The sequence below is a fragment of the Miniopterus natalensis genome, chromosome 19 (genome assembly GCF_054644295.1).
Source record: "Miniopterus natalensis isolate mMinNat1 chromosome 19, mMinNat1.hap1, whole genome shotgun sequence".
Taxonomy (NCBI): Eukaryota; Metazoa; Chordata; class Mammalia; order Chiroptera; family Miniopteridae; genus Miniopterus; species Miniopterus natalensis.
The window spans coordinates 31,320,203-31,342,277 of NC_142099.1; the positions used below are offsets into that span (position 1 = coordinate 31,320,203).

Sequence of the window (22,075 nt, forward strand, 5' to 3'; positions counted from 1 at the left end):
ACTTCACAGGACGGGGTTATCAGGAAGACTCAAGGGGAAATGTTCCTTTCTCCCCATTACAATTCACACTTAGGGGAGGAGGAGAGCCTATGGATATTCTCATTTCACTCTAAATGACACTCAGAATGGGTAGGTCAAGCCTCATGACCTGCCACCAGTCCCCTGACTCCAAAATCACGGGAAGGAAAACCTTGGGTGGACAGCTATTTGCGCATTTAGGAATACAAGTTAAATAATAGGAGCATAATTTTATTTTTTTAATCAATGCATGTTTCCCTTTGGTTCTCTCCACCGCCTTCCAGCGCTTCATAAATTCCACCACATCTTGAGGGACCCACTCAACCCTAGAAGCCTTCCTTGATGGAGAGGTAAGAACGTGCTAGAACCGCATTTTTGAGACCCATGTAAGGTTGATCTGACTGGAAACGGATGAGCTCAGAACCCAGGAACTCTCCACCAGCCCTGCCACCCAGCTGGAGCCGGCCTCCATCTCGCGCCATCCCCTCTCTCCCTATGGTCTTGAAGAAGGGGTCAACTGGCTTTATAGATTTTGGCTTGAGAGAAGCAAATTCCTCAGGATGGAGAAACACTTCGGTGACCTCCAGCACTGTCAGGTTGCCCCTGGCTCACTGAGAACGCAGCGCAATAGGACAGCGGGTGGCTCTCATCAGGACCCAGCGCCACTCAGAGCAGCTCCAGGGCCCCTCAAAGGCTCCAGACAGCCCACCGAGCAGCCTGCCTCCGCTGGGGTCCGTCAGTCCCTCGGCCTGTCCCTGGGGGGCGGGGGCGAGGGGGCGGGGCCCCATTGACACCTCTCCAGGCCGCGAGGGGGGGAGGAGGCGGGGCTGGAGGCCTGCGTGAGCCAATGCGGCGGCTCTGAGCACACAAAGCCGGCGAGCGGGCCAATGGGCGCGGGGGGTGTGGCCAGGGCCTCGGGCTCGGGCGCTTATAAGGAGCGGGAGGCGGCGCCTGGCGCGCGCTCGGGGCGGCTGTGGGTGCCCGTGCTGGGTGCGGGCCCTGCGCCCTCGTTGCAGCCCCGCGGCCGGTCCCCACGCCGCGCTCTCCCAGCCCCCGCTCGGCATGGAGTCGCTGGCTTTCCCCTGGCGTCCGGGCCCGGCTCCCCCGGCCGCCGCCGCCCTGGCCGACGGGCTCAAGTCGCCCAAGCCGCTGATGAAGAGGCAGGCGGTGAAGCGGCACCACCACAAGCACAACCTGCGGCACCGCTACGAGTTCCTGGGCACCCTGGGCAAGGGCACCTACGGCAAGGTGAAGAAGGCGCGGGAGAGCTCGGGGCGCCTGGTGAGTGCCCTGCTCCGGGGACTGGCCCCTGTCCTTACCAAGCTGAGGGTGCGGGGTTTGGGGGGGCTGGGGGGGTGTTTATTGCAGGTATATCAGGCCCTGATTGTAGGGACAATGGTCGTGGACCTGAGAACCCCAAGAGCACGGGGCAGCAGGTGATGGTGGCCAATTAATGAGGCGCGCAGCTGGTGCAGGGTGCCTGGAAGACAAATAGCGCCCTGCCTGGGGATGAGGGGTCCCCCTAAAGAAGATGGAACTTAAGTTGGGTTTTGCTTGGAACAGACTCCAGCGGAGCGGACTGGGAAGGGGAAGCGGAAGGCGCCCGAGCCTGGAAGGGGTTTAGTAAATGTGTGTGTTTGAATGAATGGATGGGGTGTCCGTCCAGTTCTCAACTCAGTTCTGTTAGTCTGGCTGCCAGCACAGTATGGAGATCGGCACAGGGGTGGAGGGGGGAGGGTTGGACACTTAAGTCCTTTCTAACCCTGAGAGGGAGTCAAAGTTTCGGTATGATGAGTTGTTGTTCTGGGAAATGTGAAACCAGGCTCTGGTGCAAGGTCCACTGTGCCCCAAGATGCCTCTGGGTTCGGGCCTTTTCAGGAAGGCGTCCTGTGAATTTGCTGTGTACGGGGATAGTGAGAGTAGGAGGATTAATCTGTGGGACCTTGAGCCACTAATTTATCTCTGTACTCTCAGTTTCCCCTTCTGCAAAAGTGGAGAGAACACAGCCTCCCTCCCAAGCTGCTGTGAGTACTAAATGAGAGGCAAAAGTGAATTTAAATTGTTCCTGACACAAAGAACCCACAGTGAGGACGGATACTTACATCTGGGCGGGCCGGCCCTGAAAGGATGGCAAATTTGCCCAAAGTTAGTTAACAGTGGTCCTCAAGCTGGAGTTTAATGTGCGTAGGGGTCACCTGGGGTGCTTGTTTGAAATGCTCTCTGGTTCCACACCCAGAGGATTTTATTCTGAAGATTAAAATAATGTGTATTTTAACAAGCCGTTAGAGCAGGTGGTCTAGGGATTGTTTTGCCAAATCCAGTTGGGTGCTGGTTATGAGACAAGTGGAAGCACAGGGTATGTGTGTGTGTGTGTGTGCATGCGTGTGTGTGTACACGCGTGCATGCGAGTGTGTGTGGCCATGGTTTGCCCTATCAGCTCTGGCTGCAGTTGCCTCCTCGGATTGTTTGCTTTAGCAGCCAGTAGCTGGTTTGAAATTCAAGAAGTCATTTCATTGGTGAAGGAGAGTGGATGCTGGCAAAAGGGGATGGATTTGTGGCCCCATCAATAGGACCAAGTATGTTTTTCCTGCTAGTGCCTGGCATGGTCCCCTGTTGCCCGCTGCCAGGTTACAGCTATTGGGCAATCATGTACTTCCTGGCTTTCCTTTCCTTTCTCTTTCTATAAAGTGTGAGGGCCTGGTGAGGCTCCAGGCTTCAGACTACTGGGCCCAGGCTTCGTCAGGGGCTTAGCTGAAATATAGCTGCTGGTGGGGGGCAGTTTGGGTTGGGGGGCCTGGAGGACCCCCAAGCTGGGAAACTAAGATTAACTTTGGAGATCCCATCGGACTCTTGACCTAGGTCGCTGCATACAGGAGAGAAGGAGGGAGAAAGGGAGGGAGGGAGAGATCTCATTGATTCTGGAATGATATCAACAAGCTGTCAGTTTTCAAATCTCAGTGTCTGTAGGCAGAGATTCTAGCTCTTGTTACATCAGAATATAGAATTCAGAAGGAACTGCCTCACCTCCTGCCTTCTGTTGTATGCAGGGAGCCAAGATCTGTAGGAATGGGACCTGTTCTGAACCTCCCTGATCCATAGACCACCCTGTGCTTCTGCTGGGCATTTGCTTGGGGTCTCCCTTCTTGGAGAGCAGCTGCCTGCTGTGCAAATGGTTTTTTAGTTCTGGGGAGGAGTCCTCTTTCCCACCCACCCTCATTCCTGTCTCTTTGCCGTTCTCCCAGAAGAGAGACCAGGCTGGTGCCTCAGGATCTTCAGTGGGAGAGAGGGATGTGAGAGCCGCCCAAGACCCCCCTCAAAATGAACTAATATTATTGGTTGAGGCTAGAGTCAGAGGAAAGCCTGCCGGGTGACTCCCATCTCAATTTTCTCTCTACTTTTCCAGAACTTTTCCCATCCCCAGCCTGCCTGGATGAGGTTATCGGGCTGGATGGGACTGTCCGGAGGGAGGGGCAGGTGGGCAGAACTAATGGCTACTCCAAGAGGGCATCAAAGGAAAAACAAATATTTGCTCTGGATCTTCTAGTCTCCAAGTACATTCCTGGTATCCAAATGACATTTCCTCCTGTGACTCCCAGCTCCTTCACTGACCTGCCTCGTAAAGAGAAACACCTGCTGGTCGAGTCCACTAAAGCCTTTGTGCTAATCTGCATGGAAGTCTTACCTCCAAGGGGTTCCATGAGGAATGTGAGGGGGTCCGAGTGGCTAGGGATCTGGGGCAGGGATGCTTCTCTCATATATTAGAAGGCTTCTTGGGATTTGAAAATGACTGAGATGGTCCTATTCCTTCATTGACAGATGGGGAAGCTGAGGCCCAGAGAGGAGACATGAATTGTATGGCTGGTTAGTTGCATGCCTGTGACACTGGCCCCTGATTTGACACCCCAGGGCCTAGATCACCACTACTGAGTCTCAGTCTGGGAGCTGGCCTGCAATTTGGCCCAGCTGGTCTCAGTGTGCTTTGTCATTCCAACAATCTGCTTCAGTCACCTTTCCAGAGCTTCAGGCAGTGTTGAGGGTTGGAGGAGTCACTGAAAACAACTCCCACCCACACACATTGCCTATGTCGAGGGATCCTGGGTGGGTGAACTACACTACATTCCTGGTTTCTACCTTGTCAGGAAGGCTGCTTAGCTCAGAGTCAGGGTGCAAGGGTTCAAAATCCTGCCTCTGTTGCTTACCAGCTGTACGACCTCTCTGCATCTCAGTTTCCTCATCTAAAAAGTGGGCATTATAATAATGCCTAACTCCTGGTATTCTCATAGGATTAAATAAGTAATATATTGTGAAGTGCTGAGCACAGTAGCTGACACACAGTGTTATCCCAGCAAGGCTACTTTGACTAGACCCTACCCTCTCCTGGAGGCATCCATCCTGGGTCTGTTCTGCCGAGCAAGAAAATGGGTTGTGCTCAGCTTCCTTGAGCCTAACCACTTTGGTCTCTGCTTTGCTCAAAATCCTAGTCTCTCCTTCAGCCTCTGCTCCAGAGAAGGTCTCCCACCTGGCCAGCTCCCAAAGGCCTCTTCTGCTTGATGTTGCCTCCCAGCTCCTCCTGCACCTGCCTGCTCAGCATTAGGGAGGGAGGCTCCAGCTGCAGGCGACTCTTGTCCTTGGGCTCTGGCCAAACCACACAAGAGAGCTAGGCAGGGAAGTGCCTTGCCCAGCAACCTGGCAGAGTGGGCAGGAGGGTGGCAAGGAGGGGTGGACACAGCATGGGGTTTAGGGGAAGCAGCTCAGACTCCCCTCATTCCTGGAGCCCATTCGTCTCCCTGGCTAGTTCTCTGGCAGGCTTGGTGGGCTGGTGAGGCCCCACACCCTAGGCCCATCCCCACTGTGCCCAGCCCAACCTCTCCTCCATTATCTAAGTGGGTCATCCTCCATCTCCTTGCCCCGCCTCCCAGATGGCAGCTGCTTCGTTAAAGGTCAGAGAGGAGTCAAGGACTTTGGCTCCAACTCCTGACAATAGCTATGACCAGAGATGCCTAGCTTGCACCCTCTTTCCTGGGACCTGGAACCAGTACCTTTAGATCTTGTTTTCCTAAGACCTTTCTGCCATCCTCTCCTGAATCCAGATCATTCCTGATCTGAGTTGGGGGTGGGTAGGGGCAGTGTTTAACCAATTGAGCCCCAGCACCCATCTCTCCAGCGTGTTTGTATAAGTGAGATGGGGGGGGGTACTATACAGCTTGGCCCAAGGCAGGGTGTGGGGCATTCCCTTCTCCAGGGGCGGGAGGTAGGGAGCTGCAGGCCGGGCAGGGCATCTGCAAGGATCTTTTGTCTTCTGAGATGGCAGCTTCTCCAGGTAACACCCCTCCCCCTTGGATCTTTCTGCCTTGATGTATCAGGGAACCTTGGAAGAGTCAGCGCACCTTTCTGGACTTCAGTGTCTGCCATTTGCAAAGTGGGGTAGGGAATCGGCCCTGCTGCTTTTTATGCAGGGCCACAGGGGCAGGAAATCACTGGGCTGGTATCGGAAGGAATTTTGCTCAGGCAGGTTAACATAGATATAGCATGGGGCCTCTGAACAAGCTCATTATAACAATCCTTGGCTAGCACCTTCCTGGCGTAGTAGCAGGTGACCCATTTCTGAAGACACTCAGCAGACAATGCTAGCGCTTGGAAGGGAGCTTGGAGATCCTGATGTGTAAATTTGTGAATGGTTCCTTTCTTTCTGGCCTTTGCTCAAACATTTGTCTCTGCCTGGAATGCCCCTGTTGCCCCTCCCTAGCCTACCCTCCTTGGCTCGGTAAACCCCACTCATCCCTCAAGATCTAAAATAAAGTTTTCTCCCAGAAGCTATTTTTCCTGCCCTTCCAGGCAAAGAAACTCCCTCCAGTGCTCCCGGAGCCGCTGGCAGGCAGGGACCTCAACTTTCACACTCATCACACTAGACTGGAGTTGACTTAATTGTCAGTCCGACCACTGGACTGAGGACCTCAGTACAGGAACTGTCCAATTTTTGTCTAAATCCCCAACACCTAACAGAGCGCCAGGCACATAGTAGGTGTTCAGCAGAAGTTTGGAGAATAAATTGCCTTTCATTTTTCAGATGAAGATATTAAAACCGGCCAGACCAGTTAACCAGACTGTTTAAGTGACTTGTCTGGAGTTGCCTAGTTCCTAGTGGCAAGTGAAGATACCTGGGCTCTTGACACCCACTCCACAGAGCTGGTGTTCACCTTTACAGTAGCATACTGTTGTGCCTGGGTTCCCTGCTCCCTCTGAGTAGGGAGGCCATAAAATATATTATCTAAACTTGGGTACTTTGAAGAGAAAGGGGTCACCATTAGTAACTATACTGGGATAAACCAGGGTTGTCTCGGGGCATGTGATCTCCCTTCCTCTGGGTGACCCACTCAGCAGTTATTACCCTCCTCCTTGGCTCTAGTCAGTATAATTTTATTCTGGAGAATGGTTGCTCAACTACCTTGCAGATGAGAACAAAGGTCCCTCAACATCAGTGCTCGTAACAGAGGTTGACTCTCCACCCATGCCTAGGATGAAAGGCAGAAAATCTTATCTGGGCACAGTCCCATCAGTCAAGGATCAGCCCAGCGACTTAACCAATATCTATTTTGCGACTTGTGTTCACCAGTAAGCTGTTGAGTACTTTTGACTGCAGAGCTCTGTCTAGGCCTGAGCTTTTGCTATATTTAATTTACTTTGATAGGCTAGCCAGCAGGTAGATAGGAGCCTGTCTCATGGGGCTGGGACAGGTTGAGGAATAGTGACCCACCCCCACCAGGGCACTTCACACGTCACTCTTCTTGTCTGTCACCTGCTTAGGGACTGGTGGAGGCCTGTTGACATAACTTGTTTCTTTCCTGGGAAGTGCCAGCCAAACTGTGCTCTCCTAGGACCTAAGGTAGATTATTGGGGGTCCTTGACCTAGCCCCCTGAGGCCAGAGCGTAAGTTTACAGGAGGAATGAACTGTTCATTGAGGATTAATAATTCTGATTTAGAGTCATAGGCTTCCAAGTTGGTGAGAAATGGATCTCAAGGTTTGACTTGTGTACCCTCTCTCTATCCACGAAGGGACTCTTTCTAGTACTGCTCAGACCCCTTTATTTTGGGGGGGCCCCCTCTTTTTAGGACTTGTCTTTTTTAGAGCTCTACTTCCTAAGCCTCAGATGATTTCTCTCGTTGTATTTGTTTGTAGATACACAATTATACATCCAAGATGTGCTTAGTTTTGGCGTATGTACGCATCCTAGGCTCTCAAATAGTTCTGTCTCATTGTCTAGTTGTGTGATTTATGTAGGATTTGTTACTATCTGTTAATACAGTTTTTATTGCCCTTTATCTGAAGAGCTCATAGTACTTCATCCATTATCTGATTGTTATTGAAATGAAGAAATTCAGAGAGAAAAGAGCCAGCCCATAAAATCTTGCCTTGGGGGAGAAGTCGGGGGTCTAGAGAGAGGTGTCTGGGACTGAAGGAGGATCGCAGCCCGTGTCCCCATTCCCACCCCGTCCAGTTCTAGACCAGGGGCTTTTCTGCTCAGTTCCCGCCTGGTTGGAGCAGGGCCGGGGGCGTGAGGGGGGCACCTGCAGCTGCGGCGTGGGCCTCAGCGCATCCTGGCGGGAGGCTCCATGGTGATGGCCCTCCCGCTGCCATTGTCCTCCCTGCGGCGGGAAGGAGGCAGCGCCGGGAGGAAGGGGCGGAGGGCACCGGCCCTGGCCCGTTGCCGGGGCGACCGGCCCTGGGCACTGTGGCCTCGCCTCTGATGGATTACGCTGGCTGTTCCGCATTCCTGTCACTGTCCCTGCGAGCAGGAAGCTATTGTCTGCCTCCGGAGCCCCGTGAAAGGGGGATTAGGGGCCCCTCCCCTCCAGAAGTGGTCTCCTTTTTCTGTCTCCCTTTGAACCTGAGGGAGCAGCCCCTCCTGGGAAACTGAACGAGGAGCCGTTTGCCTCAGCCTGAGCCCTTGGATTTTTCATGACTTGCCCGTCTCCAAGAAGGGGAAGTCTCGTATTTACCATCTGTGGCCCTGCACAACACTTGACAGGAACTGACCAGCCCTGTGACCGCCACGCCTGCCCAGCACCTGGTGCCAGCAAGGCAGCCTCTGAGGCCTGGCACTCGCTGGCTCATCTCAGGACCAGAGCAGGAAAGCACCTCGGCCACCTCCGTTCAGCCTGTTGGTGTCACTAAAAAGAAAACCGAGGCTCTGAGAGGGGGTGGGGACTACCCATGGGGACAGTGACAGCCTGGAGGAGAACCCAGGTCTCCCAGCTCCCCAGGCGTGTCTTCTGCACACACACACACACACCTTGCACTGCTGTGAGTCTCCCCTTTCTGTCACCTGGCCCTGAGTGGGACGGAGCAGACAAAGGGACGGAGACCCCCTCCGTCTCCAGAGCGTTGCTTAAAGGGCATCCTGGCAGCTCTTTCTTCTTTGCCTCTTGCCCCGCTCCACCCTCGCTGCACCCCCCACAGGAACCAGCTGGGGCAACGGTTAGTCCTTTTATGGCATCTTCACCTTTACAGACAAGATAGCAAAGGCCAGAGGACTTAGTTGCTGGAAGAGGGACATTCCTTTCCTAGACTGAAGAGACTGGGGTTTTGTCTTTTTCACACTTTTTTTTTTTGTGGTAAAATATATATAACATAAGATTCACCATGTGAAGCATTTTAAGTGTACAATTCAGTGACATTCCGTACAGTTACAATGTTGTGCAAACATCACCACTGGCATTTCTCAAGTCATTTCCTCACCCCAGGCAGAAGCTGTCTGTACCCATTAAACATAACTGCTCAGCCCGCCCCCCCCCCCTCCCCTGGTAACTCTGTTCTACTTTCTGTCTATGCATTTTCCTATTCCGGTCACCTCGTCTAAGTAGACTTGTACAGCACTGGGCCTTGTGTGCCTGGCTTATGTCACTTAACATAATGTTGTCAAGGTTCATCCAAGTCTGTGCCAGTTAGTGAGAGAATGACTTTGAGCAGGTCATTTAACCTGCCTGGGTACCAGTTTCCTCACATGTAAATGGGGATTGTAGATACTTTTTGGGCCCACCTCCCAGGGCTGTTGTGAGGGCCAATTAATTTACTAATGCAACAGATGGTTAAGCAGTGCCTACTGTGTGCCGGGCACTATGCTTGGCATCAGGGTAAATTCATCCTCACGGTGTAGCGCGGTAAATTCGCTTTGTCAGTCATAAAGCATCAGCCTCCAAGTGGTTGTTACCTTCCTTGTTCATCTGGGGACTCTGAATAAGGTCATTGGTCCTTACACCTCCCTGCCACACAGACTGCACCTAACCCAAGTGAACACCTTCTCCAGAGGAGGCGCTCTTCGGCCTCTCTGCCCGCTTTCCTGGTGAAGGTCGGAGTGGCTTCCTTGGGTGCGCCCTGTGGCCTTTGCCGCAGCTGCAGGCAGACCACAGTCAGGACTTTGAGGGTGTCCTCTGGGACATCTGTACCTGCCAGACCCTTCTCTTCACCTCCAGCATTCTCTGTTCCCAGGTGGCCATCAAGTCAATCCGGAAAGACAAGATCAGAGATGAGCAGGACCTGATGCACATTCGGCGAGAGATTGAGATCATGTCGTCGCTCAACCACCCCCACATCATTGTTATCCACGAAGGTACAGAGGCGGGACCTTTGAACCTGGGAGTGTGTGTGCTCGCCCGCGTGTGTGTCTGTGTGTGTGTGTGTAGGAGCAGTCAGAACAGATGATGCGGAGAAATAAAAGAGGCACAGGCTTTGGAGTTGGACAAAAGCTGGGTTTGAAATTCAGCTGTATGACATGGGCTGCTACTCAGTATAGTCTCTGGGTGGGCCTCAGTTCCTCATTTGTAAAGTGGGATAATCCCACCTACGTCACAGGGTAGTTGCAAAGGTCAAACTAAATGTCACCAAGTGCTCAGCTCATGGGAGGAACCCAGTGGATTGCGGGCTTTTTGTTGTTATTGTTAGGTTTCCGCACATGAACACTTCCTCCCCCCACCCCCCCAACCCAATGAAACCCTCAGCAGTACCAGGGAGGCTGAAACATACAAACCTGCCCCTGCCTCAGGTGCAGGGGTGCTAAGAGCCAGGCCTCCTAGGGTCTGCCCGGTACCCTGAATCATTCCTGCTCTGGGGCTGGCTCCCCCCTCTCCTTATCTTTCTCAGACTCCTCTTGCTCTGACATCGGTGCTGGTTTCCACTCCAGCTGCCCTGTTTCCTGTGACCTAGACAACATAGTGAGCAAGAGTGGGGGATGAGGGAAAGAGGGGGAGCTCCCTCCCACACACACTTGTCTGCTTCCAGCCTTTACACAACATCGATTAGATGGGAAACAAGGCTTAGCAGCAGAGGGAGGGAAGGGAGGCTATGGCTTTGCCCTCTCTGAATATTCCTGGTGGGAAGGAAGAGGGATGTCTTCTCTCTTGGGTTCTAGTCATAGGAAGACCAAGGGCAGAGCCACTGACATGGCCCTATGTCCTGAGCTTGTCCCACGAGGAACCCAGACAAGTAGCTGAGAAAGCTAATTGTATCTCTGTGTACTCCCCCAGGGAAGAGTGGGCACGGCAGAGCATTGGTTAAGCCAGGCTGAGCTTGGTGATTGGTGTGTGTGTGTGTGTGTGTGTGCGCGTGTGTGTGTGTACACGCTCATGCATGTGCGCATGTTCATGCCTCACACCCACACCCACACCCACACCCAGCCAGGTCTAGAAACTGAGCTTTGAAGCTCAGGATGTGGCTTCTCCTTCACTTTCAGATTCAGCAGATGTAGGGCCATCGCACTTACTGTGTATATGGCAGGGCTCCCCCAGATCCATCCCCATCCTGCCAGTCTTTAGGAAGTATGGACTAGGAGGGTGGGGGGCTGACCTAGCTGCTGTCCAGAACGTGCTGGCTCTTGACCCCCAGTTTCATGGTACAAAGTCTGCAGGAATACAGGAAACCACAGGGGTAGAGGTTCAGCTAGGCATACTCCAGGAGGCTGGACCACCACACATCAGGGCCACTCACTCATGTTCCCCTGGGAAAAAGCTCAGTCCTCCTGGCCATGGATCCTAGTGCCTGGGAGCTAGGACTCCTCCTGGGGGAAGCCGCCTTTCTCAGCTCCTTCTCACGGGCTAGACAGCAGTAGCTCTGGGCTGGCAGAGCAAGCCAAACTCCTAGGACCTGTTTGACACAAAGATGCAATGTCAGGACCATGTGTGTTCTGACACAGTCCAGCTGAAGGGCCAGTTGGGTGACTCAGTCGTTCCTACCTTCCCAGGGGGCTGGAGCCAGAACAAGACCTGAGGGGGCAAGAGGGCCCTTTCTACACATGTCAATGAGCCAGCTGGGGCAGGCTGACTGCCAGGAGCCCAGCCAGTCAGTCAGTTACCAAATATCTGTTGATTGCCTCTGGGGACAGGGCCTTGGAAGCACCCTGGGTGGGAATCCAGAGGGGTTGGAGGAGATGACTACCTCAGCTCTCCCCTGTACTTTATAGGGTACAAACCACTTGTGTATACTTTTCCTCCTCTTCTGGTCCTCAAGGCAGACATTTTATGGGCATTATTACATATGTTATATATATGAGGATGCTGGGAACGAGTATAACAGTTGGGAGCAGTTATTGCGTGCGTGCTTATGTCGGCCCCTCCACCAGCTTGCTCAGCCAGCCCCAGAGCTTTCGCTGGCTTTTATCTAGCTCTCACCTCAGCCCCAAGAGTTGCCATTATTATCCCCCTCTTCAAATGGGGAAACTGAGGCACGCTGGTTGAATAACTTGCCAATGTCACCCAGCTAGTCAGTGATGGGGCCAGGATTCAAACTCCAAACCTGTATTCTTACTGATGGATCTGGAAGAGATTTGCCCTGGATCACAAAGCAAAAAAGTACCAAATTTCAGACAGCCTTTCCACTCATCCAGTGATGTCTCTGCCCGCTGGGGAACTTGCAGGGTAGTTTTAAGAATCCTCAAAAGCCAGAACTTCCTAGGAGAGGATGGGTGAGCCAGCCAGTTTCTTGGCCTTAAGTAGTTGCTACTGGAAGATACTGAGAGCTTCAGAGGGCCTTCTGTCCTTCTTTGCTACCCTCCTGCCCCATCAGCAGACATCCCTGGAAGGAGGTCCTGGAGGGAAGTGTCTGGTCCAGGGTGAGGGAGAGGCCGGTGGCCCCCAGGGGAGCAGTGACTCTGGAGGGGCCTGATGTCCCCCCTCGTTCTGCCCCAGTGTTTGAGAACAGCAGCAAGATTGTGATCGTCATGGAGTACGCCAGCCGGGGCGACCTGTATGACTACATCAGCGAGCGGCAGCGGCTCAGCGAGCGCGAGGCCCGCCACTTCTTCCGGCAGATCGTCTCCGCTGTGCACTACTGCCACCAGGTGAGCCCCTACCTCCAGCCCTGTTCTGAGGGGTGGTCCCTGGCCTCCGGGCCAGTTTAGGCCAGAGGCATTCCGTGACCTGTCCAGGATCACACAGTGAGACAAAGCAGAGGCAAGACTCGATTCTGGACTCTCAGCCTAGGGAATGCTGGTGTTTCTGGCTTTGAGTCCCTTGGCCTAGGGTAGAAGGGCCTGTGATTTCTTGTGCTTTGTACCAATCAAGATGGGTATTCCCAGCCTACCTACGCTTCCCCACCTGCCCCCTTTGTGTTTGCCTCACTTTCCAGACAACGGCCTCATGCTCCCCCCTCGGTGGTGACCTTCCCCTGACCCTCTGCCCTCCCTCTTTCAGAATGGGGTTGTCCACCGGGATCTCAAGCTGGAGAACATCCTCCTAGATGCCAATGGAAATATCAAGGTGAGCCCACTTTCTGTTTCCAGCAGCTCTCCTACTCTTCCCTTCCCAGCCTTTCTGCACTCTAAGCATCCACAGCCAAGCATCTCTAAGCCCTTAGGGAGTTCCAGGAGTCAAGCAAGCTCCGACTTATATGTTGGTTCCCACTTCGTTTTATGGATGGAAAACCGAGGCCTCAGAAAAGGGGGTGACTTGCACAAGGTCCTATGACTAACAAGAGGCTGAGCATGGGCTAGAACCAAGGTTTTCTGACTCCTCAACCAGTGCTCTTGACATCACAAGACCGACAGGAGTCTAGGTCTAGGATCGGTTTTTGCTTACAACCTTGGGACTGGCAGGGAGGTGACCGTGGCCTGAGTTTTCCTTGCCTGCGTGCATGTACACACATGCATGTACACACACATGCACACTTTAATCTGCTGTAATTAGGTAGCCCTTTGGCACCTTTCCCCAAAGCCATGCATTCCAGCAGCAGCCTCTTGCAGCTTCCGATTCCCGTGCCTAAGCAGTTACGTTTGATATGAGATAAACTCAGATCGCAGAGCTGGAAGGGGGAGATGGCGAGGCGGCCCCTACACGTACCTGAGAGGGCATTGACTCTGCACCCAGACTTCCTCGGAATCTTCTTGAACCCAGGACATAGTCTCTTCCCCAGTGGCCTCTGACCCCTGCTTTGAGACGCCCTGGCACTGACTTCATCTCCCTTTTCCCCTTTCCCAGCCAATTCCCAGAGAAGGTGGGGCTTGCTTTGATGCTATGGTGTTGGGGGAGGGGGGCAGACCCAATAAACCCATATAACCTGGATGGTGACGAACTCTCCCATCTACACAAATCACCTGCCTCATTATGCGCTTCAACTGGTAACTGCTTGATAAGAGGCCAATAAAACCATAAATGAAGGAGCCTGAGTTTCATAAACAGGCCTCCACCCTAGGCACACATGACCCTCTGCTGGGGTAAAGAGGTCAGGAGCAGAGGGACACTGGCCTCGGCCTCTGTCTGAGGACAGCTGGGGAAAAGGTCTCTCTGGGAAACAAGGAGGAGGGCTGGGGGCCTCTCAAGGCCTCAGTATTAGATGGCTCCGGGAGCCCCGTGAGAAGATTCCCTCTCCTGGCCGATACGACCGTGAGCTTTGCTCTGCTCTCACCATTGCTTCTTAGCCATACTGGGCTGACCCCATGTTCCTCCCCACAGACAGAGACTAACCCTTTGCTAGGAAAGGCAGCCCAGCCTCGCATGGTAAACCAGAGCTGGGGTCGCATGCTTCTGAGGGTCATGCACTGGCATGAGATGCTGACTCTCCCCCTCCATCTGGTTCACCTTCCCGCTGAGTCCCAGGCATGGATCACACCTGTGCTGGGAGCTGCAGGAGGGATGGGGAGAGAAGGAGGCCAGCATGGGGAACATGTTGATATGGCACTATGAAGGGACAGAACTGATAGGCAGTGGCTACAGCAAGCCATTGGAAACTGTAGGGCTTCATGGGAAAAGGAGATGTCAGGGCAATGGAGGGCTTCCTAGGGGAGGTGGGCTTGCTGGGTCAGGAGGATGTGCGTAGACTGGAGAGCACATGCCTGGGGTGGGGTCGAGCATGAGCAGAGGAGCCCAGGGAACAGTGAGGACCCTGGAGCCCTCCCCCCAACCTCTACCTCACTGCTTATTGACACAACTTCTATGGGGCTCTTTCTTCCTGGGCCTGAGCTGTGTTGACAGCGCCCAGTGTGGGCTGGGGGCCATGGCACCCTTTCCTCCTGTTGGGGCCCAGGTTTCCCCAGGGGCAGGCTGAAAGCTACAGAACAGCCCAGGCCTTGGCATGACCTCTGCCGTGTTTGTCCCACTCCTGCAGATTGCTGACTTTGGCCTCTCCAACCTCTACCACCAAGGCAAGTTCCTGCAAACGTTCTGCGGGAGCCCCCTCTATGCCTCGCCAGAGATTGTCAACGGGAAGCCCTACACGGGCCCGGAGGTGAGTGTCCGCCCTCCACACCAGCCTGCCTCAGCCATTGCCTGACCCTTGAGCTCCTGAGAGTAGGTGGGCTGTTTTGTAGTTGTTTCCTTTCTCAGAGCACAAAATTCAGCACCCCTGCCCCACCTCCCAAAGTAGTGACTTGCCAGGTCTCTAGCCAGGAGCAACACAACTGGAAGGAGAACTTAAATCCGTTGGCCCTCAGTCTAGTCCTGTGCCCCGTTCCTTCCTGGTTCCCACCACCTTCCCTAGCACACAGCCAGCCACCCCTTCCTGTCCTGGAAGGGCTGGCCTTGCCAACTGCTTTTGTGTTTGTGGTTGCCCCTGCCAAAGAGAGGTGATGGACAACACCTCTCCCCATGAGCCTCAATCCCTCCTGCAGTGTCACTCTTTTGCCCCTGGTTACTAGAGGGAGGTGGCCATCAGGTACACTAACCTCTGAGTTCCCCAGCGTGTACCCCTTTCTTCTATAGTGTGCAGGCGAGGCTGGAAGCCCTCCAGCATCCTTGCTGACTGCCCCCTTCTCTCTCAGGTGGACAGCTGGTCCCTGGGTGTCCTCCTGTACATCCTGGTGCATGGCACCATGCCCTTCGACGGGCAGGACCATAAGACACTGGTGAAACAGATCAGCGAAGGGGCCTATAGGGAGCCGCCTAAACCCTCAGGTGAGTGAGAGGTATGGGTGCTCTCATCCAGGCCCTGGATGTTCTAAGCTAATCCGTGGCGCTAGAGTGACAAGGACAGCCCAGTGCAGATGAGAGCGCCCTCTACCCACCTCCTGCTGTTATCTCTCTGCCTCCAGCGTCTGTGACCTCCGAAAAAGGAGGAGATGCCTCTTCCTTCCCTTATGGGCATGCTTCGTTATACTTGGGAAGTGCTTCCTAAGGTCTAGCTTAGAGCCTCGTGGCTACAGTTGTCTCACTTTCTACTTCCACCCTCATTCTTAGACATTTTTTGCCCTTTCACCTACAGTGTAGGTCAGAAGGACGCAAGAACCTTGGTCTACCCTTGAGCACAGTCCATACCCTCGGAGGGTTGCACTTGTGGGGAGAACAAGGACACACTCACATGCAAGGCTGACAGAGGGGACAGAGTCCTGAGGGGCACGGACCAAAGAGGAGACTGGCAGAGTCCGGCCGGGAAAGCGGGAGGCTGGGAGGTGGCCCGGCGGGGGACGTGGAGCCCTGGGTGGGAGTGGACATAGCTGATGGAGGAGTGAGTGGTGTCTTGGCACAGATGGGGGTAAGCCAGCGAGAGGGGACTGTGGGTGCCCGTTCTCATGGCTGCCAGTCTGAAGCCCCCGTTCTTTGTCTTCCAGACGCCTGTGGCCTGATCCGGTGGCTGTTAATGGTGAACCCCACCCGCCGGGCCACCCTGGAGGATGTCACCAGTCACTGGTGGGTCAACTGGGGCTACGCCACCCATGTGGGGCAGCAGGAGGCTGCGCACGAGGGCGGGCACCCTGGCAGTGACTCTGGCCGGGCCTCGGTGGCTGAGTGGCTGCGGCGGTCCTCCCGGCCCCTCCTGGGGAGCGGGGCCAAGGCCTGCAGCTTCTTCAAGCAGCACGCACCGGGCGGAGGGGGCGGCGGCGCCCCCGGCCTGGAGCGCCAGCATTCGCTCAAGAAGTCCCGCAAGGAGAATGACATGGCCCAGTCCCTCCAGGGCGACCCTGCTGCCGGCACCTCCCCTCGCCCTGGCAAAGGCGACCTCAAGCTACCAAAGGGCATTCTCAAGAAGAAGGTGTCTGCCTCCTCGGAGTGGGCAGGGGAGGACTCTGGGCTCAGCCCGGCCCCCGCGAACCCGGGGCCGGCCGCGGCCCTGCCCCCCAGGAAGGGCATCCTCAAGAAGTCTCGGCAGCGGGAGTCCGGCTACTACTCCTCTCCTGAACCCAGTGACTCTGGGGAGCTCTTGGATACCGGGGACGTGTTTATGAGTGGGGACTCCGGGGAGCAGAAGCCGCCCCAGGCCTCAGGGCTCCTCCATCGCAAGGGCATCCTCAAACACAACGGCAGGTTCTCCCGCACAGCCCTGCAGCTCACAGTGCCCACTACCTTCGGCTCCCTGGATGAACTGGCCTCACCTCGCCCTCCGCCCCAGGCCAGCCGCCCCTCAGGAGCTGTGAGTGAGGAGAGCATCCTGTCCTCTGAGTCCTTTGACCAGCTGGACTTGCCCGACCGGCTCCCCGATCCCCTGCTGCGGGGCTGTGTGTCTGTGGACAACCTCATGGGGCTTGAGGAGCCCCACTCTGAGGGCCCTGGATGCAGGGGCCTGAGGCGCTGGAGGCAAGAGCCCCTGGGGGAAAGTTGCTTTTCCCTCACGGACTGCCAGGAGGTGACGGAGGCCTACCGGCAGGCCCTGGGGATCTGCTCCAAGCTCAGCTGAGGGTGGGGGCACTGCCCCCCTGGACAGGCTCTAAGATGCACCTGGCAACACCCTGAGGGGAGACACCTTCTCCCCTGCCTCCTGGGACCAGCATCCCAGCCCAGAAGGCTGAGATGGTTTGCCATTTAGCCCTGAGGAGGGCTGGATATGGGGAAAATGGACAATGAAACGCACTGAGGGTTCAATGTCCTCAGCCCTGATGAACCAAGAAGAAAGTAGGGGGGAAAAGGTAGAGAAGTAGAGGGGAAGGCCCTCTGCTTGGACTCGTGGCCAAGTCCAGGTTTTCCTGTTCATGTACACAGGGTAGGAGCACAGAAATCTGGAAAGAGCACTCTTATCAGTACCCATCTCCTTGGCTGCAATGAGTAGCTCTGTGCATGGTGCCTTCTGCCAAGGTAGGGATGGACACTTCACATACACATTCCCATCCCTTCCAGGCACTAAAACTGGAATATGGAAATTAATGTGCCTGGGACCTCCTAGGACAGTCTCCCAGAGTGTGCCCTTCCTTATTTCTCCCAGCAGTAAGAGAACACCGCCTCCATTTCCTCAAAGGTTCTCTCCCTTTTCCTGTCCTCCAAACCTGGCCCTAGCCTCCTGGAGTTGCTGCTATGAATCTAAAAGACTTGAAAAGGCTCAGGCTGCTATTGGACTTCATCTCAAGGGGCCCAGATTCCTCTGGACCCCACCTTGAACCTCAAAGGCTCTGTGAACTTTTCCAGCCTCTAAGCTGCTCCTGCTACTGAGAATGGACGCATCTATTTCTCTGGGGTTTCAGGACCCTATAGAATGTCCTATTTATGTTTTCAGCAATGTGTTCTTAAAATGAATTTTGCTGTTTTCTATAATGTGAATACTATGTTCTGGAAAGTCCACTATTCATCTAACTTTTGTGTACAGAGAAATATTTTTGCAATGATTCTCTCCTGATGATGGGAAGGGGGGCCCTTTTATAAATCTGCGTGTTCCATTGCACTGTCCAGAGGGGTTCTCTGGCTCCCTCATCAACACCCTGATTCTGTCTACCTGATGGTCCCTCTTCCCTTCTCTGGCCAGAAAAAACACCACTCTATTAAAAACCAGAACTGTGATTGAAAATAGCCTGTGTTGTCCTGTTTGAGGAGGTGGGGTGCTGATCTTTGAGCCTTCTCTTAACACACTCCGGCTGAGAAATAGCCTGCTTAATAAAAACAAACCAACAACAAACACGCAGCTCTTAGCTCCAAAAAATTCCTCCATATACCTCCATTAGCAGTGCTGCCCTGTTAAAAACACCAGTGGGAGAGCCTTGGGCTGAAAGCCCCAATTTGCTCTTCCTATCTTTGGCGCTAAAGGGAGAGCTGGGCTTGGCCAATTGTACAGCCCTGCCCCCAGCCTTCCCATCATCTTCCACCCGTCCCCCATTCAGTTCTGTCTCCTGCTGCTTGAAGACCCCCCTTCCCACCTTTATTCCCTCTCTCCAAAGAAATCCCCTTTGCTCGGTGTGGGCCGGCTGTTGGCTGTTCCTCGCCCCGCCCCCGCTGCCTGACCCCTGGTGAAGCCAAGAATGCTTGGAATGCCCCCCTGCTCAACCCCCAGCAGAGCGTTCCCAGAGCTCTCCTGCTCCTTTGAGAAACTCCAGGGCTCCGAGGACTGGGATGAAAGGGAGAGTACAGACAAAGTGCAGGCAAGCAGCTGGCAGGCTCCAGCTTCAAGCAGGCTCCCTCCCTATGCCCTACCCCCTTCTGGTGTTCACAGGCCCCAAAACATCCCCAGTCTCGGCCAGCTCCAGCTCCCTGCTCCACAGCACACCTGTTCTGGGGTGCAGCATCGGGACCATCCCTCCCCCTCCCTGCAAAGTCCCTGGGTCTGGGGAATAAGAGGTGTCCAGGCAACCATGGAGTCAAGATGCTAGAGCAAACAAGAAGTTGCTCAGGCTACATCTGGACTATTCCAGGTCCTACTGAGGGCTGGAGCTCTGGGCTAAACTCTGGGTGAACACCAGGAAAATATAAGGGAGGCTTTTTACACTCGAGAAGTGTAGAGTTCAGTTGCGGAGTTGGCTGTGCCCCTTTATGCATTCAACTCAGGAATCCAGCCCTATTCTATGCTAAGCTCTGTGGAAGACAGGTAATTGCTGTGTCTCTGGTGCAACATATAAGATCTTAGCCTCAAGGAGCCTACAGACTGGGAAGCAAGGTAACGTGCATAAAAATAAGTAAAATTCGGATTTCTGGTCAAGATGGTGGTGTTGGTAAATGCAGTACTCACCTCCTTCCACAGCCACATCAAAATTACAACTAAACTACAGAACAACCATCTTTCAGAACTGCCTGAAATCTGGCTGAATGGAAGTCCTACAACCAGGAAATTAAAGTAGAAGCCACATTGAGACTGGTAGGAGGGGCGGAGAACAGAATGGGCTGGTCCCACACCCACGTGTGGTAGATATAAATTGGGAGGGATATCTCAGCTTCAGAGTTCCCCCCTGAGGAGCAAGGGGTCCCAGCCCCACACTGGGCCTCCCAGCCCAGGTTCCAGTGGCAGGAAGAGAAGTCACCATTACTTCTAGCTGGAAAAACCAGCAGAGATTGTGTGTGAGGGAGATGGAGGGCTCCTGGAGTCCCAGGCAGTTCTTCTTAAAGGTCCTGCACATGGACTTGCTCCAACTCACTCCCTTGGAGCTCCAACACTGGAGCCGCAGCTCAAAAGGCACCAGTAACATACAGGGAGGAACTGAATTGTCTGGCATCAGGGCGAGAGCTGGAGAGGAACAGCTTTCTGCCAGACAGAAGTGCTGGCAGAAGCCATTGTCCCTTTTCTGAGACCCCTGTGCCCCCCACAGAGCTGGCAGATGGGCACCATATCCGAGTCCCCATCAACCTGGCCCACACTGTTTACCCTGCCCTGGTGATTTCTTGAGACCCTGCCCCACCCAACTTGGGTGCCCACCCAAACTTTTTCCAGTGGCTTTTCCATACAAATGTCCTGTCTTGGCTTATGCTTCAGACTTCTCTGAAATCTCTCCAACAAGCAGCATCTGGCTTCAGTGTGCCCTATACCTCTCACTAAGTGGCCCCAAGCCTGGCACTAGCTGTAGCCGGCCTTGGTTCACAGCTTGGCTTCACCTGGGCACCTCCAGCCCAGCACAAGAAGCAACCTTCTGCAGATCGCTTTGTAGCTCATACCAGGCAGCCCTAGGCAGAACACAGGCAGCAACTGACCTTGGCCTGCACCTCCCAGGGGGCCCAAGAGCCAGTGCACCTGGTGGACAGCTTCAGAGCATGTCAAAGCATCACCCAAGCACCTCCACAAGTAACACACTCAAGGGGCAGGCTCCATGGGCACCAGAGCCCTGCTGAAGTAAGTCTTGCTCTCTGGAGTGGGCCCCTGCACAGCTGATTCTTGTCGGAGGTTGATGGTCAGTGGTCGCGGCCAGTCTCTGCAGCCGATTGGCCTGGAGTAAATCCCTCCCACTGATGTGCCATCAGTAATCAAAGCTCAACTACAATAGGAGGGTATATACAGCTCACATAGGGTGGGGAGGGACACACCTGGCTTGCCCAGGGAGGCTGCACCACTGGAACCTACAGGACACCTATTACATTAAGCCACTCTACCAAGCCTGGGAGACATAGCAGCTTTATTTAACACATAGAAACAAACACAGGGAGGCAACCAAAATGAGGAGGAAAGAAATATGTCCCAAATGAAAGAGCAAAACTCCAGAAAAAGAACTAAACCAAATGGAGACAAGCAACCAACTAGATGCAGAGTTCAAAGCACTGGTCATAAGGATGTTCAGTGAACTTAGTGAGAACCTCAACAGCATAGAAAAGGACATGGAGGCCATAAAAAAGAACCAACCGGAAATGAAGGAGACACTAACTGAAGACTAATTTACAGGGAATCAACGTTAGAGTAGATAAAGCCGAAAATGAAATCAGTGATTTGGAACGTAAGGAACCAAAAAGCACCCAATCAGAACATCAGGGAAAAAGAGAATCCAAAAAAATGAGGACAGTGTAAGGAGCCCCTGGGACAACTTCAAGCATACCGATATTTGCATCATGGGGGTGCTGGAAAGAGAAGAGAGAAAGCAAGAAATTAAAAACCTATTTAAACAATAATGACAAAATTTTTCTAACTTGGTGAAGGAAATAGACACACAAGTGCAGAGAGTCCCAAATAAGATGAACCCAAAGAGGCCCACACCAAGACACATCATAATTAAAATGCCAAAGGTTAAAGGCAGAGGTAATCTTAAAAGCAGCAAGAGAAAAGCAATCAGTTACCTAAAAGGGAACTTCCATAACACTGTCAGCTGATTTTTCAACAGAAACTTTGCAGGCCAGAAGGGAGTGGCAAGAAATATTCAAAGTGATGAAAAGTAAGGACCTACAACCAAGATTACTCTACCTAGCAAGGCTATCATTTAGAATGGAAGGGCAGATAAAGTTTCCCAGACAAGAAAAAGCTAAAAGAGTTCACCACCACCAAACCAGTATTATATGAAATGTTAAAGTGTCTTCTTGAAGAAGAAGAAAAAAGATCAAAAATATAAATAACAAAATGGTAATAAATACATATCTATCAACAATTGAATCTAAGAAACAAAATAAAAAAATAAGCAGAACAGAAACAGACTTATAGATACAGAGAACATTTTGACAGTTGCCAGATGGGAGGGGTGTTGGGAGGCTGGGTGAAAAAGGTGAAGGGATTGAGAAGTACAGATTGGTAGTTACAGAGTAGTCATGGGGATGTAAAGTGCAGCATAGGGAATAGAGTCAATAATATCCTAATAACTATGCATGCTGTTAGATGGGTGTGAGGTTTATCAGCATAATCACTTAGTAAGTTGTATAATGTGTAATCACTGGGGTGTACACCTGAAACTAATATAACATTGTATGTCAACTGTCCTTGAAAAATAAAAATTGATTTAAAAAAATAAGTAAAATTTGCCCGGCTAGGCGTGGCTC

General features: G+C 53.3%; 1 protein-coding gene across 1 annotated transcript; it reads left to right on the plus strand.

The window, feature by feature from the left end:
• The first annotated feature begins 1,065 nt into the window (after nt 1–1,065).
• On the plus strand, nt 1,066–18,189 carry NUAK2 (NUAK family kinase 2). Its single transcript, XM_016215789.2, has 7 exons — nt 1,066–1,299; nt 9,507–9,627; nt 12,197–12,348; nt 12,701–12,766; nt 14,610–14,729; nt 15,262–15,394; nt 16,048–18,189. The coding sequence occupies exons 1-7, from the start codon at nt 1,081–1,083 to the stop codon at nt 17,109–17,111; spliced, it is 1,875 nt and encodes a 624-aa protein (XP_016071275.2). The 5' UTR covers nt 1,066–1,080; the 3' UTR covers nt 17,112–18,189.
• The last annotated feature ends 3,886 nt before the right edge of the window (nt 18,190–22,075 follow it).